A 19708-nucleotide genomic window follows, 5' to 3' on the forward strand; every position below is an offset into this window, starting at 1 on the left:
AAACAGGACATTGTTCCAAAGTTTAAGTACTTAGGTAGTATTGTATCCAAAGGCAACCTTGCAAAATATGAGATGGACAATCAAATTAGCAAGGCAAGTCAATTTTATCACCAAGTAAGAAAACTGCTGTGGGACAAACAACTACTATTGAAAGTTTAGTATGACATTAAGTTATATAAATCCTATTGTACACCCATCCTCACATATAGCCTGGAAACTACCATGTTAATGAGACAAGACGACTCAAAATTCCAAGCTGCAGAAATGAAGTTCCTATGCACCATGGTAGAGAGGACCCGGAAGGACAAGATCCAGAACAAAAAAGTCTGAGAGGAGCTGGGAATAAGAGACTACCTACTACAAAGGATCCAGAAGGCAAGATAGAAGTGGTTTGGCCATGTAAAATGGATGAGTGCAAGCAGAGCTACAAGGAGGAAATATGAATGAGAAGTAAAAGAAAAAAATACCAGTGGGCAGACCCAGAGAAAAATGGACCGATCTAGTAAAGGAAAATGTAAAGGAGAGAGGGCAAGATTGGGAGATGGTTATGAGAGAACAGTGGTTCATGGACAGAGATGGAGGGGGCTTGTACACCACACACGGACAGCTGGAGATGGTCAGTGGTGGTTATGATGATGGTATTAATTAATTAGAAATAAGTCATAAATTTGTGAGAAGCCATGGAAAGTAATGATTAAGTTATACAAATGTAAAATCAAGTCACTTGTTTGTTCGTTTCAAATGCTTATACGAAGGTAATCCCAAAAATAAGGTCTCCTATTTTCTTTTTTCTTTTTTTTTTTATAAATACAGAACTCTGTTCTTGTGGCTGTTGGTCATAATATTGTGAAGAGTGTGTCCCCCGCTCGCATATAAACATGAGCACGCTGTGTTGAGGCACACAGTCTTGGCTTGGCAGCTGTTGAGAATGGAGCTTCCGTTGGATGTTACCGCCAAGTGCGAAGTGTGCGCAGTTATTCGTTTTTTTTACGCAAAAGGTACTGAACCGATTGAAACCCATCGCCAATTGATGGGAGACCGTCATTTTCCATCGAGACAGTTGTGAAGGTTGAGCAAATGATGCGTGAAGATCGGCGGATCACCCTGGATGATCTCTGCGCTTTGGTTCTTGAGGTTCCCCGAAGCGCTGCTCACAGAATTTTAACGGAGAAGTTGAAATACCGGAAGGTGTGCGCAGGATGGTTGCCAGATTAAAGATGAGGTTCACAGCTTCCTGAACAGCATGGTGGCGAGCTGGTATGACATGGGCATACAAAAACTGTTACAGCGTCTACAAAAATGCATCGACAGAAATGGTGATTATGTAAAAAAAAAAAAAGCTAAATGTTGAAGTTGTAAAATTATGTAAACCATTATAGAAATAAACAGGAGACTTTATTTTTGGGATTACCCTCGTAAGTGTAAGAGAGGGCCAAGAGCCCTAACTTCGCCACTTAATAAAGACACAAATAAATAAATATAAGGTGACGTACACCTTTCTGGATTTTATTTTACGAATGGCTAGGACAGGGAGAATGATTTACCTTTACAAGCAAGAATAGCTTCCTCACTGAGTATTGATGAACACACTCCTGATGATAAACTTAGACAGCATAAGCTAATAAAAGGTTGGAAAGGAAAAAATTCTTTTTTGAACAATTGCTGTGTATGGCATTGTGACATTTATCTTCATCATTTTGTGTGTTTGTTCTTCACTTTCTTTTCCATCACACTCTGTTCACAATGATTTGTCACTGTATCTTTGTGTAGTTTGACCTATACTTATCCTTCCTGGTTTATCTTATCTTTAGATTTAAATCAAGCACTTATGGTGTTCTCTTTCTGTTATGTATGTCTGTATCTTCTAATTTGTTCTTACAGTTGGAAGATGGAGAGTATAAACCTTTGGATCCAGACAGTATACGTCTGCCTCCTCCTGCTCCTCCCAGTGAGCGACTCTTGGCTGCTGTAGAAGCATTCTATGCTCCTCCATGTCATGACAGGCCTAGGGATAGGTAGGGACGCTCTCCAAGAATTTTGTCTGTGGTTATATACAGCCTGTTCTGATTAGTTCATAAATTAGGCTCTCTTATTAGAATTCATGTCATATGTAGTGAGATAGAAACATGAAAAGGAATGCAAAAAAGGGATTGACGTGATTTGGCACTTGTTTGTTCCTTTCCATTACTTCTTAGAATTCTTCAGCCTATCTAGTTCTGAAATCGATTCCATATGATTAATTACGCTTTCAAAAATAAAGTTCAGGATTTTATATATTTTGGGATGTAGATGTGCAAATTTTACTGGTAATTTTTGTTAAATACTTTTCATTGGTAATTTGATCAGATTTCTGTCATTGCTTTGTTGTATTTATATACCTCTTTATTTTCCAAGTTCAAAATTGTGTAGGCACTGTGCAAAATGTATTTTTTGTTCATTGCTATTTGTAATATTAAAAAAAAAAATCCACAAATCATTGTACATCACTACTGCAATAGAAGCAGAAGAATTACAGCAGCCCTTAGACAAGTATGGTTCATGGTATGAGTTACTGTAGTCATGGCCTAGTTTGTGAATCGTCAGCAATGGCTGAATGGCATAATAAGAGGTCCTGAGAGTCGGGTTATTATTTGCTATGTAATAGGAGTGGACATCTCAGACATATTCTGAATCATTGCCCTCTTTGTGCTCAGGCAGTTAGGCTCCAGGGGTCCCCTAAATTGTTAAGAACATAAACCCAAATTGGGATGCATACTTTTCAGGAATTTACAGAGCTCAGACTACGTTAAGCAAGCCTCATACCAATGGGAATGACAGAGTCCCACTTCCATTTTTGACAGACCAGGGGCTCCTTGGATACAGCTTGGCAAACAAAATGAAATTCGAATTGGGGCTTGTGAAAGAAAGAAAGTAGAACTAGCTGAGTCAGCAGGGTATATGGTTGGATGTGTTCGGAGTTAACGATGTTCGAGTAAGTGAAGATAACGATGAAGAGATAGAAGATTATAAGATGTTCGAAAGGGAAGGGTAGAGTGTGGGGTAAGTCTGTTCATCAGAACACCAAAGCACACAATCATGGTTCCTGTCAGGCAAGTAAATTAGCGAATAATGTGGATTAAATTTATAGTAATTGGAGGAATTAGGACAAAAAATGGATAAGCTTGAAGCAGACAAGTTTAATGAAGTACTGAGTGACATAGTCAGGGTCAGCAGAAAGGACAGAATAATTATTAATGGACAATTTCAGTACAATAATTGGAAATAGAACTGCTGGGTATGAGAAGGTGATGGATGAATGTCAGGAAGATATGGAAGCAAATAGGAAATGGAAGCATTTACTAGACTTTTGTACTAGTATGGGTTTGCCAGGCTGAGTGGCTCAGACGGTTGAGGCGCTGGCCTTCTGACCCCAACTTGGCAGGTTCGATCCTGGCTCAGTCCGGTGGTATTTGAAGGTGCTCAAATACGTCAGCCTCGTGTCGGTAGATTTACTGGCACGTAAAAGAACTCCTGTGGGACTAAATTCCAACACCTCGGCGTCTCCGAAAACCGTAAAAGAGTAGTTAGTGGGACGTAAAACAAATAACATTATTATTACTAGTATGGGTTTAGCAGTTGCAAATTCAATCTTGAAGCATAAGGATATTGGCCATTACACATGGGAGGGTAGAGGCATCAGATCCGTAATAGACTGTATCATAACCGAACTTCGAATTCAGAAAATCTATTAGGAACAGACGGGTATTCCAGCGATTTTTTGGCGGTCACTATCTGATACATAGTGAACTAAGTATCTCTGGGCTTAGCCTAGAGAAATTGAAATCTGTCTACAGAGAGATAAGGGTAGAAAATCTTCAGGATGAGGAAATTAGATAGAAATATAATTAGTGAAGAATTCCAAAGAATAGGGTGTCAGCAGGTTCAGGTTAGAGAAAGAAAATGGGTGGCAAATAGGGATGCTGTAGTGGACAGTTGAATGACTAGGAATGGAATGATGAAGTCAAGGCAGCTTGCAAACAAAAAGGTGTATCAAAAACAGGCTCTAAGCAAGAACTGATGCAGATGGGGAAATGACTTATGTGAAAGAAATAAAGCAAAACAAATCATCGTAGAGTCCAAGAAGAAATCCTGAGAAGATTTTGGTAATAACCTGTAAAGGCTTGGTCAAGCTGCTGAAATCTTTCGGGACAGTAAATCTTAGAAAGAGAGGGAAACTGAAAAATGGTGTCTGTAGAAGTAGTGAGAAGAGAGGTACATTCTGATTACTCTGCCCGCTTAGCAGCAGAAGCGGAACGCTGCTGGAGGGCTTGTTAAGCTAAGTATTTCACAGGGATACGGCCAAAACTGGTTAGGAGGTTTTTGTGGGAATCGCAAAATAGTTATAAAGAAGAAACTTGCTTTTAAAAAAATTTAAAAAGATACGCTATTAAATTTAAAGTTAGTTTTGAACATAAAATTATGATAAAGACAAAGAAACAAGTTTTTACAATTATAATTAATGAAATTAATGAGGAAATAATACATTTTAAGAACACCATCATAGTAAAACATCGAGGAAAAGGTTCTCAAAAACTTGAACTATACACATCAGTATTTGCATAAAAAATTTAAAACGCACAAAAATTGTCAAGAATTTGATTTGATTCAGAATAAAGAAACGCATGTTTAAAAAGACACAGAGTAACTTTCACATCATCACTTGCATATATGAAATATATCTAATGTAGGCTACTACTTTTTTGTTCCAAATTACATACAAGAGTATCAAGTTTGGTAACTTAATCCATTACAATGTCATCCACGACAAAACGTGACACACAGTGTCGCACTGTGTCCATAGCTTCTACTGCTGCCAAATGTGTTGGTACTGCTGTACAACTCTCTTCGGTTTTATTTTCATCCTCGGGTTATTGTTCGTTACTGTCTTTATCAATCAATACCTGTTCATGAATTTCATCTACCATCTGCACTTTCGCAGATGGCAACATTGTCATCACATTCAACGTACGTAGCGAAATTCACGTCTTCTTCATCTGTCACAAGCTGGCTACATTCTTCATCCATATGATCAGTGCTTTGTATTATTTACATTGAAACATCATCAGTGGCTAAATGAACAAAGCCGCTTTGCAAAAACTTTTTTGAATTGTGATCTCGTTTACAGATGCCCAAGCAGATTTTAAGAAATGCATGGCATCCAAATTTGAGATTTTACGTGAAGCTGTTTCCAGGAAAGCCAACCTCCTCTGCATGAGCATCTTTCTATATTTCTGCTTCACACACCAGATGATGCCCTGGTCTAGTGGTTGGAGATGGCTTGTGCAGTTCACGGGAAGAAACACTGCACGCACATTTCTCAAATAAGATGTATCAGTTGGGTGCGCAGCACATCGGTCAATGAACAATGTGATTTTCCTCTGCCACACTCCCATTCTAATATTAAGTGATCGCAAGAAGTTCTGAAAAAAAAAAAAAAAATTTGATGACATCATCCAAACATTGGTATATGCTGTGTACTGGCATGAAAAGGTATGTACATTCTTAAAACTGCACGGATTCTTCCATTTCCCCGTTATGAACTGCATAAATTTCTTTGTATCACTCCCATTGCAGCATGATTCTCTCTTTACTGAGTTTACCTCTTATGGCATTTCTCGCCTTTGAACACGTACATTTTATCAGGAAGAAGCTGGAAAAATAGCCCTGTTTCATCTGCATTAAAAATAATTGTCAAGGCTATAGTCCTTCAAGATTTCCGGCAGTGTTGTATCCCTCCAAGTCTGAACAGTATTTATATTGACACTGGCAGCACTAAAAGTTTTTCTTTTTTTTAACCTTCACGCCTATTAGATGCCTTGAAGTTACGTAATCCCATCTTGGCAGCTAAATATCAGTAGGAATATTCAAAGCCAGAGCTTGTTTAAACCATTTCACCAGAACATCCTTCCTTCTGCCAGACAAGCGTCCTCAATCTTTTTTCGGTTGCTTACAATTGTGTTTAAAGTCGTCGTAGGAATGTTCAACATCTGGGCAATTTGCACACATTTCCTGTGTGGATTAGCATCCACTTTCTCGATAAACTTTTAATTTTTCATCATTTGTAAACCGTCTAGCTTTCTTCTTCTCCATAACTGAATGTCTTGCAAATGCAGTAGGCTTAATTTATGAATATTGTTACACAATTACACAGCGTAAAATTAAGCACCAACACATCAGCTGTATGCATAACTACAGTGAGCCTAATTTATGTACGTTGTTACACAATCCACTTATGAACGTAAAATTAAGCAACATCATGTCAGACGATCTACTGTTGCACAATCCAAACAACCACAGCAAAGACTGGCTTGGGACTGATGCTCCCTGTAGCTGTAGGCCGACATACTACCGCGCTATGTAGTCCAGGGCATGAAATTGAGTTCTCTACCAATTCCTTACCCAGGCCAGTTGTCGCTGGCGTGGCTGGGAACGCTAATTTAAATTCCTTATGGTGGGCGTTACGAGCTTACTAAAGAGTGATATAAATGTGCTGTCCAGGTTTCTTTAGCATGTATTTAATAGGACATGGACTGGAACTTTGGAATAATGGCATAGTAACCAGGGAAACATGCTAGAGAGGGAAGTCTTAACCAGTTTTGACTGTATTTGTAACATGGTCTAATGGTAAAGCTAAAGTTAGTGTACATTGGATCTGATATAGAATGTAGTTATAACGGATAGAGGAACATAGAAAGTTGTATCTGATTTTTTTGTGTATCTGTGGCTTTGTTCTCTTGTTCCTTTCTTTTTAAATTGTGTACATTTATAATTCCATTCATTCTGTGAATTTTCCTTCATTTAAAAAATAAATGCCCCCTCTGTAACTCTGTTATTGTCATCTTTCCAGTGTATTGTTTTATAATAAAGTGTGCATGCCATATTTCTTTCGTAGTTGGTCTACTCGTGCTAATATGACTAGGATTGAGGGATGTTACCAGAACTATCAAGGGAATCATAATGACAATTGAAATTTTTGAAGAAAATCTTTGTTACCTTACTGTATTTTTTTTAGTCGACAGAGCAGTTTAAAGTCTGCATCTAAAAACATTTCTTCAACTTTTATTGCTATGAGACTGTCAATCAGAATAGGTTTTGCACCTCTTGGTTGTGGAGGAGTTAAGGAATAGGGCAGGAATGTTGGCAGTACTAATTGAAAATTCACCCCGTATGTTACATTATTCCAGAAATTGATTATTGTCTATCAAAACATTCTCTATAGTAAGAAACAAAAGGTCAGGCGTAGCAACATTAGTGGGGTTGCAGTGCTGATGAAAACCACTTCTGCATAAAATTAGTACAAAAGGCTTGTACTTTGTACTCTGTTGAGCGTACCATTCACCAGGGTGTTCCAACTCTCCCTAATTCAGTTCATACCACACCTCTCCACAACTGTATGATGATCTTGAAGAACTGTAGGTGGATTTATGTGTCATCTGGTGGCCCTTTCAGGCATATCACTCACATATTTAATGTGGTCAGCGTTGGAGGATATTGCCTGATATGCCATTCATGGGTTTCCGACATCTTGGATGTACTGATTGACAATGTCTGCATGATGTGAACATGCGTTATCATCCTGCAACACAAACTCTGTACCAGTGTACTTATGAGAAGGTTGAACAAATTGCTTGAGGATGTCATCCCATATTTACTGCCTGTCATCATTCCCTGCAGCCTGCCTGATGGCCATGATCGTTAAGGTGTCAAATCTATACGGTCTGACACTGTGGTTGTCTGGTTCAAGTTCTGTTGGTGGAAAAAATTGGCTGGCAGGGTAGGAGAGACGGTTGTATACAGTTTCTAATCACTAGATTGCATGCCAAAAGTCTGGATTTGATTCCAGACCTCTCCAGTGTGTTCATTTGGAGTGAGGGCATATGACACTATATTGGATGGGGAAGTTAAGCAGACCCCTTCGTGTTATTCGACAGGAGTAGGCTATGTGCTGACACAGGGTTTCACCCTCTCCTTACCTCATTATCATCATCCCAGATCCAGATATGCAGGTCAACGTCAAATGGTGAGACCTGCACCAGGCAAGCCGAACATGACCAGGGACACTCCCGGCACTAGCCATATGATAAATAAATTGTACATGGACAAGTAGCATCCTACAGCTAAAGATAAACCTGGCAATGCAAGGAACTGTATTTTAAAAGACTTCTAACACTCCTTCACTAGCTTCATGTAGTTATGTGTTGTGAACATCTTTAAGTGTACTGCTTGACCTTTCCTGTGTGAAAGTCATACCTTGAATAATGGGTCCGCCGTAATTGAGGCTATTAGAATAGCAGAGGCGCATGTGCCAAAAGCTAGTTTAAAATTTTGCTAAGTATCATCCAGGGAAACATCTACCTTGTACATACACATTAAAATATTGTACATTGTTCAGAAATGAACCAGCAGGCATTACTACTGTAATTTATAATTGTGCAGTACCTCTAACTTTGTCACGAACAGTACGCAGTCTTTTTTCGCTCAAAACCATGAATGTTCCGAAAAGCTACTGCACAAACTGTCTAACTTTTATTTAAATAAACGACTTTTATTAACTACTGTGTGCAATCTGCTAGAAGGCTTTTTCACATCTACACTTGTCATTAGTTTATTTAATTGTAATCCTCTGGTTCCCAAAATTGTCAAAATATTTCATCAATTTCATCTCGACCCACTTTATCGAAACAACCACGCTGACAAGGAGGCCCTACTTCATTTGCACTTACAACATTTTTAGTTTTTAAATAAATAATCTTCACCTGTATTTCTCTTCTTTTTTTTTTTGGCCACATTTATTTTTTATTTGTATTTCTGTATGCAACGTTTTCTAGGACGACTTATTTGAGGAGAAGGAAAAACACTGTCTGTATCACTCATTGTCTGGTGTCTATTAAAAGTAAATAATAATGAAAGTCTACACTACAAGTTTCATTCCTTGAATGATAATGGTTTGTCGTGATCCTAAGGATTCGGCAGGCTAGGGACTGGGTTCGGATTTTCGGGAGCTATTATTAAACAATAACAAGATCAACTTTCCACTCACACACAGTACCCATCACCTGTATTATCTTAAATAGGCACACACTGTACATTTACAAATATACATTTAAGAACCTTGAAATCTTTGTACAAGTATATTTATAGCTCTTGGTTAGTCTCTCTCAAAGTCCTTAACTATGCAGTTCATTTACACTCTGTAATACAATAAGATCAAACCCTGCAAAACTTAGTAATTAGCTTGTGTTCGAAGACTTCTTCTTCCATCTGTGTCGGTCTTCTTGCTCTGCGCCCGAGATGCGTAGTCGCCTTGTGCGATGCGATGTTTAGTAAAAGGATGTGCGACTCCAGGGCTCGAACTAGACACCCTGAAACTCCATCATCAATCAGAATAGCCTTTCTCCCAACAGTACTGGCTGTAAAGTTATGTTTACTGATAGGAAAGGCACACTACAACACTCGGCCTTCCTAACATACAATTTGATGTTCGTTACCAGTCTTTAGGCTCACAGCTACGACAAGTAACTTAGTCGTTGCGGCTCTAAGTCTTTCTGTAGCAACCTGCTATCTATGTTGTACACAGTGATTCCCTCACCACCTCGCATAACCCTTTCCATTATCTGGACTGTTTTGCCTAGCCACATATAACTGGTTCTGCAGCTCACTGCCACACACATAACCTACAAATTCTGCACTGCTATAGCCTGCTCTCATGACGGCTAGCTAGATTCTCTTTGATCTGTCAAAGTACTTTTCCCTATATGCTCCGTTTGAAGCTTCTTGAAGTTTTTCCTCTAGCCTGATTGGCTCACGCGTTCCTCCCACTAACTGATGGGGGAGTGTCCGTTCGACACTGAGACATGAAAGGGAGCGTGTCGCAACAGGTTAATAGCACAAATTTAAACACACAACACTAAATACACCAAGTAAATATTACTGCAAGAACTACATGATACCGAGAATTTTATAACTAGCTTTTGAAGCAAAAGACTGAATGCAAAGCTTAACTTTCAAACTGTTACAATTGTACAGGAAAGATTAAATCTAAAACAAACAAACAACACCCTTTGTAAGAGATTTATTGCCTTGTGGTGTTAAATAAATGATAGCTTTTGCAGGACAGCAATCAGCTGGCAGGCTGTCTCATGCACCTTTGCTATTCTCAACATTGTGCTGCAGCACATAAGGTTGAATGACATGCTATATTCAAATGGGGGTTTCGTTCATAATCAAGGCGTATCTACCATTCAACAGCCAGGAATATGCAGACACGTGAAAATAGATGTGCTCGAAACTGGAATGTAGAGTACAACAATTATTGCTGGTTCTGTGAAAGTAGTATATTCGTAGTCGTGCCAACCATACTGTAATTAAAAGTGGCCTTTAAAAGATGAGCTCAAAGACAAGAGAAAGTGAAACATCCACTAGTTGTCCAAATAAATAATTACCGGGCGAGTTGGCCGTGTCGTTAGAGACGTGCAGCTGTGAGCTTGCATCCGAGAGTTAGTGGGTTCGAACCCAACTGTCGGCAGCCCTGAAGATGGTTTTACGTGGTTTCCCATTTCCACACCAGGCAAATGCTGGGGCTGTACTTTAATTAAGGCCACGGCCACTACCTTCTCATTCCTAAGCCTTTCCTCTACCATCGTCGCCATAAGACGTATCTGTGTTGGTGCGACATAAAGGAAATAGCAAAAAAAAAAAAAAAAAAAATTTCCTTCATATCAAGATATGTTTAGTGAAAAATTTAAGGTAATGAACAAAAGTGGAGAAAATATAAAAAATGTACCAAGATTACCAGCATGTGGGTAAGAAAATTAACAAAAGTATTTTCTGGCATCACCATTCTCAACTGAGGTGCTAGAATAGCAGAGCTGTATGCACCAAGGTATACTTCATCTGTTTTTTTCTTGCAACATATAGCATAAAGTGTGTCTGCATATTAACAATTCTTTGTGCAGAATTGTTAGTGGCTTTTAGAACAGTATCCCTATTCTCATGTGTTTTCACTGTGTAAGCCTTGATGTTGAGGGGTAAGATTATAATTCTCTGCTGAAAGATTTTGTGAAGAGATTTTGCTCATGAGATATGTGTTCCCAATCTAATTTAGACGTAAGTTCATTTATCACAGCTATAGAGAAAAGTCAAGATCCTAATAGTTTTTTCCTTTGTTGTTTTATGAGATTTTGATCTCTAGCGAGGTCGCCTGTAAAATTCAATTGGGTTATGGAATTTCAGTACCTGAGTCAGGTGTGATGAAATGTCTGGCTTCTGTGGAGAATATGAATGTTATTAATTCACAGTTTATATTATCTGCTGGTTTCTCATATGAGAATCATGAGCTTTAATAGATCTTGTTAACCGAGAGCAAATTTAAGTACCCTATAGAATAGTTATTCTTTGAGGAAATGTCAGAAAGTTTCAATAAATGTAAATAATTTGACATAATCCTACCACGGAACTGCTTATGATGTTCAGGAACAAAATACTATTTAGTCATCCTGACAACTGTTGAGAGCATGTTCTACAACATTTATGGGGCATAGTCTTTTTTCTCATCCTCCAACTAATTAGCTACTAAAACCCACTAAAAACGATCGTTTGTCTTATTTAAACACTATCTGATGTACCCGTGCTTCGCAACGGGATTCTCAGAAAGACTGACTTTGTGGTTTTTCTAACTGAAGTCAATATAGGTCATTACAAAAATGTCAATAGGAATGTAGCGGTAAAAGCAATGTTATCATATAAAATACTCGATCAAATGAAAAACTTCACATTTTCTCGTTTTAACGAACAGTACTACGGTGTTGATCTAACAGTCCAAAGTTCCAAAGCTGGAATGACCAGGCCGCAGACAGCCATGAACACTTCTCTGCCATTATTCCGTTAAATATGCACACTTCTCATTCCAATCAGTGTCTCAGAGTAGGGATTGAATAGCTCGAATGCTACGGTGAACCTGTGTGTTACGTACCAGTAGTATCGGAAAATTTATGAAACAGAGAAATGGCATGCTAAAGAAGAAAGTTACCTAACTCCCCCAGCTACTTCCCGCCAATATTCAGGCAGACTGTTATATTCGTACGACTGGGCGAGTTGGCTGTGTGGTTAGGGGCATGCAGCTGTGAGCTTGCATGCGGGAGATAGTGGATATGATCCCCACTGTCAGCAGTTTATGCTCTTGAGTAGATACATAACTGCTAATGAATGCCAATACTTCCTAACAGAGAGGTCATCCTAAGCACAAATCTTAGTTTATCCAAATAACTTCCGTTTGTCCAAAAGAGAGGTAGTTATTTTCAGATGTTGCACATGTAAAAGCATAATTAAAACATTGTTTTGAATCATCATCATCGGTTTGCCCTTCCAGCGAGCCGGGTAGGGCGTTTGAAAACGAGCGTATGCACCGAACAATATTGTCAGTGCTGATGAAACTGCATTTTTTTTAATGCCGAGCACAAACGGACTTATGGTTTTAAAGGAGAGATGTGCCAGCCGGTAAAACGTACAAGGGTAGGAATCACTGTACTGTGTTGCAATGTTGTAATACACACGAAAATGAGAAACTTCCTTCCCTCGCCATATTAAAGTTCGATAAGCCACGATGTTTTAAGGGCATCGGGCACTTTCCTTACAAGGCATGTAAAAATGCAAACGGTACAGTAATCCAAGAGATTAAGCATTTGCACAGGATAGCCAGCATAATTTTCCCTCATCTTTGAATTGTAATTTTTTTCTCTTTCTTTCGTTGCATGAGGTTATGTTTGCCAATGTTTTATCCAAGTGCATTATTTGAGTAATGTAAATACCCCTTGTTGGATATACTTCGGAAATAGTGTTTTCTATGGTGTTTGAAAGTTTTAAACTGAGAATCAAGGTGATTGCGTGCATTAATGGGTCTTAGAATACTTTGTGATGCGGCAATAGTTGGCATTTCTGAATTATGAGAGAGGTGCTATGGCAGGAAATCGTACAAGGTTGTCTTTGAATCATTATTACTGGGCGAGTTGGCCGTGCGGTTAGGAGCGCGCAGCTGTGAGCTCACATCCGGGAGATAGTGGATTCAAACCCCACTGTCGACAGCCCTGAAGATGGTTTTCCGTGGTTTCCCATTTTCACACCTGGCAAATGCTGGGGCTGTTCCTTAATTAAGGCCACGGCCGCTTCCTTCCCATTCCTAGGCCTTTCCTGCCCTATCATCGCCATAAGACCTATCAAAAATAAATTCATTATTATTTTTATTATTTTAAATTTCATTGTGTGAGGTTATGTTTGTCAGTGTGTTATCCAAGTGCATTATTTGAATACTGTAAATGCACCTTCTTGGATGGATACATTTTGGAAATATTTTCTTTCCATGGCATTTAAAGGTTTAAACTGCAAATCAAGGTTAACTGCATGCATTAAAGGGGTCTTAGAAACGAAGCTGCGTGGACAGGACGGCTGCAATCACTACGACATCTTGCGGATAACATTTTTGTCTTCTGCTTTGTCATGGCGAAAAGGACTGTGTCTTTAAACAGTTGTTTTCTAGCTGTGTACTTTAAAACTCACCGTGATAAAGATGTGTAATATATTTCTTTCTTTTATACAAAAAGAAAAGGGTCTATATTATGTACGGTAATCAAATTTTATAAATATCGTGTTCGAAACACTTGATTGTACAAAATATATTATTTATACCTTTTTTTATTCATTGAAATCGGCATATTGTACAGGAAAACGCCAATGTAGGTAATATGTGCAGTATTTAATAACATTAATTAAAATAAGAACACTGTACAGAAACATGTTCATGTAAGCTGGATGTATAGTATTTAATACCATTCATTGAAATAAGTAAATAAATGCATACCTATGCTTCCCATGTCATTTCGTGTACTCACTCGGTCAGTGTAGAACCACCTCCACCATCTTCTGCTGCTGCTCTTCACCTTTAGTTTTACACTCTGCATACTTTTGCCTCAGTATGAGTTTCGAATGGTGAAATCAGTTTTTGACACTTAATATGAAAGGCAGCAGAAAAATGTTCAGATTGGTCCACTCCGAATAGTGCTATAGAAAAAGGGGCCGATGACCTTCGATCATCATCATCATCATCATCATCAAGCTATAGAAAAATCATTCCATTTACCCAAATTTGATTTTGACTCTGACAAGACGTGCTTCCAATACATCTCAGGAGTGAAACGGTTTAGTTGTCGGTGGTTGTCACTGTAGGAGCAAAGACGCAGGAAGGTACCAGCTAAAATAGTTTACTGTGTTTAAACAGTTTTCACTTAACCCTTCCATTGGTCATCCATAAAACATTTTGCTGTGGTTTACTATTTCAGCATTGGTGCCCTATTCTTTTATCGCTATTTCAAATTCTGGCCTATTCTGGGATTGTGCCGATATCAATGACCACACACTAGGAGATAATCACAAGAATAGATTTTATGTAAAAGATAAAGTGTGTTCATGACCATCATGTCCCTAGCTTTTAAATTAAATAATACACGTGATATGCCAGTTGTTTGTCATATTCATACTGCTGTCAACAGTGCTGAGAATTAGAGGGGGCTCTTGTAAATATTTAAAAGAAACTATATTTGAAAGAATGTTATTATGTTTCATCTGAACAATCCTGGTCATATTGTATGCCTTCTTTCACACAGTTATCTAATTCTAATAATGTTAGTAGCCTTTTGCCAAGTTTTTGAAACTCATAAACTTAGACAATTCAGACGGATTGTTGACAGCGAGGGCTGGGAGAAACTTGGACTGTACGAGTATTACCGAGCAAAGAATGCTGCCCGCAAGAAGAAAGAAGAGGACATCTTAGAAGGACGTCGTGAGCGATCTAAGTCACCATCACCTATAGTACGACGCAAGTCAAAAAGCAAATCTCCCCCCAAGAAGAGATATCGCAGGTAATGCTAACATCATTAATCATAATCTAATACTAATGTAGATTTGGTTCTTTGAGAATGTATTAATCTACTTGTTTTTTTGCAGCAAATCCCGCAGTCGTAGCAGATCAAAATCTAAAACCCGTTCAAAATCTAAATCTCGCTCTCGGTCTCGAACTCCCCCTGGTTCACGACATTATGGTAATAGTCGGAACAATAATAGTATAATGAACACTAGCAACAATAGTAATAGTAATATGAACATGAACAACTCAAGCATGATGAGCAACAGCAACCCGGTCAACAATAACAGCCTTAATAACAGCAGTAGCAGTCGGAGATCTCCGCCAAGAAGACAACCTAGGCCATACAAACCAAGATCAAGGTATGCCCTTTCTTTGTTTTATTCAATTCTTTAATGAACTTGTAGATCAGTTGTAGACTGCTAGATAATATAAATGCAGAACAGAATGAACTCTGTACATTTCATTGGAGCAGAATTTTATTACACCTAGAATTTCACTTACTTCAGAAATTTTTACATTTGTGGATCTATTCAGTACTGAATATAATCCTCAGCTTTATAACAATGATGCATATCTACGCATCCCTTGTTGTTCCATGTACTCAGTTGGTCGGTGTAGAACCTCCTCCACCATCTACGCTGCTCTTCACCTTCAGTTTTACACTTTGCATACTTTTTCCTCAGTATGAGTTATCCTTCATGTCAAAGATGATCTGACTGCCTTTCATCCATTGAGTATCTTTCAGCAGTTATTTGTAATAATTACGTGCCTATACCAACCAAATTTATAGACAGTTATTATTCCTCATGGTCCATGTCTCACACTCGAATATTACAGCTGGTATATATAAGGATTCAAGTGAAGCATGTGTTACTCGTGCAACTTTTAGTGATACCTGGGCTTCCTAGTGCTGAATTGGTAGACCTCGGTTATCTTCGAGTTTCGTATTGGCAACCTTTGAAGCACAAACTATGAATTGCTTATGAATCGCCATGAGACATCCGAGGTACACTTTACGTACTAGTACTGTTTTTGTTTACACAGCGAAGCCAAACTATAGAATTCATGCTAGGAACAAGATTCGCATCGAGAAATGTTATGGATTTTATATAATGTGTCTGTGACACAATTGTTGGCTTCAGATAATAAAGGTTTAGAAAATTCTTATCGATCGATCATATTGATTCAATTCAGATTTCACTTCCATTTAGTTGGCAGTATTACCGGAACTGGGAGAGCTTCCTCCGTACCCCTCACCCCCGTAACACCAGGTATCACTATATCACGATGACGGCCTACTGATAACTGTTCGTAAGAGTCTATAATCCCTACCATGTAATCGCATGCATTAAGAGTACAACCTTATTCTTTACTGAAGGTAGTGATTTATAGTTATTTTCTAATTGTTGGGTTTGATTCAGTATTGCTAACCATACAGTTTAGGGATCCTTCCTGCCGATACGTCTTACAGTTACTGTCAATCTTGCATATTGGCACTATGTAGTGTTTTTTTTTTTTTAAAGATTATTCGTATACTGCCACCACTGTGTTATAAAAATCACTAGTGTTACATTTGCAAGTATAAGTAAAGCATATTTTCTTTTTCTCTGGGATTGTAAATCTGTTTTGATAATACCAGGTAAGTAGAATTGTGGCATGTTCAAATAATGCATTTAATAATCCTTCAGCAGACCAAAGATCAGAAGAGATCTTGGCTGTAAGGCAGGTGATCCATAAGACTCTAACAAAGACAACACTGATGTCCATTGTTATGTTGGCGGTATGTTGAAGTGCATCATCATGAAGCACATTTGCACTTTATGACAGTCTTTCCCGTCAAAGCTCCTCCTTTGTACAAAGATTTCATCATGCTGTGTTGTATTTGTGGACATAACTATTAAACACGAATGTTACTTCAAATTTTTACCTCTACTTATCAGATGCGTGCCTCAGGCTGACCACATTCTGAGCTGTCACTACAACCCCAAACAGTGCAATGCTGCCACCTATTAGCTCTCTTATAAATTACATGCAGTGTTGCCAGCTTTGTCTCTTTTTCATTTGAACAATCCGGGGAACCCCACTGTCGGCAGTCCTGAAGATGGTTTTCCGTGGTTTCCCATTTTCACACCAGACAAATGCTCGGGCTGTACCTTAATTTAGGCCACGGTCGCTTCCTTCCTACTTGTAGATCCTCCCTATCCCATCGTCACTATAAGGTCTATCTGTGTCAGTGCAACGTAAAGCAACATACATACATACATACATACATACATACATTATCATTATAGACTGTTATGCCTTTCAGCGTTCAGTCTGCAAGCCTCTGTGAATTTACTAACCGTCGCCACAATTCAAGATTTGCAACTAGTGGTGTGGCCTCATTTAGTTCTATACCTCTTATCTTTAAATCGTTAGAAACCGAGTCTAACCATCGTCGTCTTGGTCTACCTCTACTTCTCTTACCCTCCATAGCAGAGTCCATTATTCTCCTAGGTAACCTATCCTCCTCCATTCGCCTCACATGACCCCACCACCGAAGTCAATTTATGCGTACAGCTTCATCCATCGAGTTCATTCCTAAATTAGCCTTTATCTCCTCATTCCGAGTACCCTCCTGCCATTGTTCCCACCTGTTTGTACCAGCATTTTTCTCGCTACTTTCATGTCTGTTACTTCTAACTTATGAATAAGATATCCTGAGTCCACCCAGCTTTCGCTGCCGTAAAGCAAAGTTGGTCTGAAAACAGACCGATGTAAAGATAGTTTCGTCTGGGAGCTGACTTCCTTCTTACAGAATACTGTTGATCGCAACTGCGAGCTCACTGCATTAGCTTTACTACACCTTGATTCAATCTCACTATATTACCATCCTGGGAGAACACACAACCTAAATACTTGAAATTATCGACCTGTTCTAGCTTTGTATCACCAATCTGACATTCAATTCTGTTGAATTTCTTACCTACTGACATCAATTTAGTCTTCGAGAGGCTAATTTTCATACCATACTCATTGCATCTATTTTCAAGTTCCAAGATATTACACTGTAGGCTTTCGGCACAATCTGCCATTAAGACCAAGTCGTCAGCATAAGCCAGACTGCTTATTACATTTCCACGTAACTGAATCCCTCCCTGCCATTTTATACCTTTCAGCAGATGATCCATGTAAAGTACGAACAACAAAGGTGAAAGATTACAGCCTTGTCTAACCCCTATAAGTACCCTGAATCAAGAACTCATTCTACCATCAACATAAATGCCTTTGATTGATTTTAATAATCTACAGTTAATACCATAGTCCCCCAGTATGGTGAACATCTTTTCCCTCGGTACCCTGTCACATGCTTTCTCTAGATCTACGAAACATAAACACAACTGCCTATTCCTCTCGTAGCATTTTTCAATTACCTGGCGCATACTGAAAATCTGATCCTGACAGCCTCTCTGTGGTCTGAAACCACACTGGGTTTCATCCAACTTCCTCTCAACGACTGATCGCACCCTCCCTTCCAAGATGCCAGTGAATACTTTGCCTGGTATACTAATCAAGGAGATACCTCGATAGTTGTTGCAATCCTTCCTGTTCCCTTGCTTATAGATGGGTGCAATTACTGCTTTTGTCCAATCTGAAGGTACCTTACCAACACTCCATGCTAATTTTATTACTCTATGAAGCCATTTCATCCCTGCCTTCCCACCATACTTCACCATTTCAGGTCTAATTTCATCTATTCCTGCTGCTTTATGACAATGGAGTTTATTTACCATCCGTTCCACTTCCTCAAGCATAATTTCACCAACATCATTTTCCTCCTCCCCATGAGCTTGGCTGTTCACAACACCACCAGGATGATTTCCTTTTACATTGAGAAGATGTTCAAAATATTCCCTCCACCTCTCCAATGATTCCCTGGGATCTATTATGAGTTCACCTGAATTGCTCAAAACACTGTTCATTTTCTTTTTCCCTCCCTTCCTAAGATTCTTTATTACTGTCCAGAAAGGTTTCCCTGCTGCTTGACCTAGCCTTTCCAGGTTGTTACCAAAATCTTCCCATGACTTCTTTTTGGATTCAGCAACTATTTGTTTCGCTCTGTTTCTTTCATCTACGTAAAAATCCCTGTCTGCCTCAGCCCTTATTTGGAGCCATTTCTGATAAGCCTTCTTTTTACGTTTACAAGCTGCTCTCAATTCATCATTCCACCAAGATGTTCGCCTTTTCCCATCTTTACACACAGTTGTTCCTAGGCAGTCCCTTGCTTTTTCTACTACAGCATCCCTGTATGCCACCCATTCTCTTTCTATATCCTGAACCTGCTTACTGTCTACTGTTTGAAACTTCTCACTAATCATATCCATGTACTTCTGTCTAATTTCCTCGTCCTGGAGATTTTTTACCCTTATTCGTTTGCAGACAGATTTCACTTTCTCTACCCTAGGCCTAGAGATACTTAGTTCACTACAGATCAGATAGTGGTCTGTATCATCGAAAAATCCGCGGAAAACTCGAACATTCCTAACAGATTTCCTGAATTGGAAGTCTATTAAGATATAGTCTGTTATGGATCTGGTACCCCTAGCCTCCCATGTGTAGCCTTATGCTTGAAGAATGTATTCGTAACAGCTAAACCCATATTAACACAGAAGTCCAGCAAACGCTTCCCATCCCCATTAGCTTCCATATCTTCCCCACATTTACCAATCACCCTTTCGTATCCTTCAGTTCTATTCCCAACTCTTGCATTGAAAT

General features: G+C 38.9%; 1 protein-coding gene across 2 annotated transcripts in view; it reads left to right on the plus strand.

Annotated features, from left to right (window-relative positions):
- Nucleotides 1-19708, plus strand: part of scaf6 (SR-related CTD associated factor 6) — a 172624-nt gene that overhangs the window by 131478 nt on the left and 21438 nt on the right. The window contains exons 11-13 of one of the 2 annotated variants that reach the window (XM_067135755.2): nt 1882-2015; nt 14763-14948; nt 15034-15312. In XM_067135755.2, the coding sequence (XP_066991856.1) occupies nt 1882-2015; nt 14763-14948; nt 15034-15312 (599 nt within the window). The remainder of the gene's footprint in view (nt 1-1881; nt 2016-14762; nt 14949-15033; nt 15313-19708) is intronic. The other variant, XM_067135757.2, reaches the window with a different exon arrangement.

The sequence above is a fragment of the Anabrus simplex genome, chromosome 1 (genome assembly GCF_040414725.1).
Source record: "Anabrus simplex isolate iqAnaSimp1 chromosome 1, ASM4041472v1, whole genome shotgun sequence".
Taxonomy (NCBI): domain Eukaryota; kingdom Metazoa; phylum Arthropoda; class Insecta; order Orthoptera; family Tettigoniidae; genus Anabrus; species Anabrus simplex.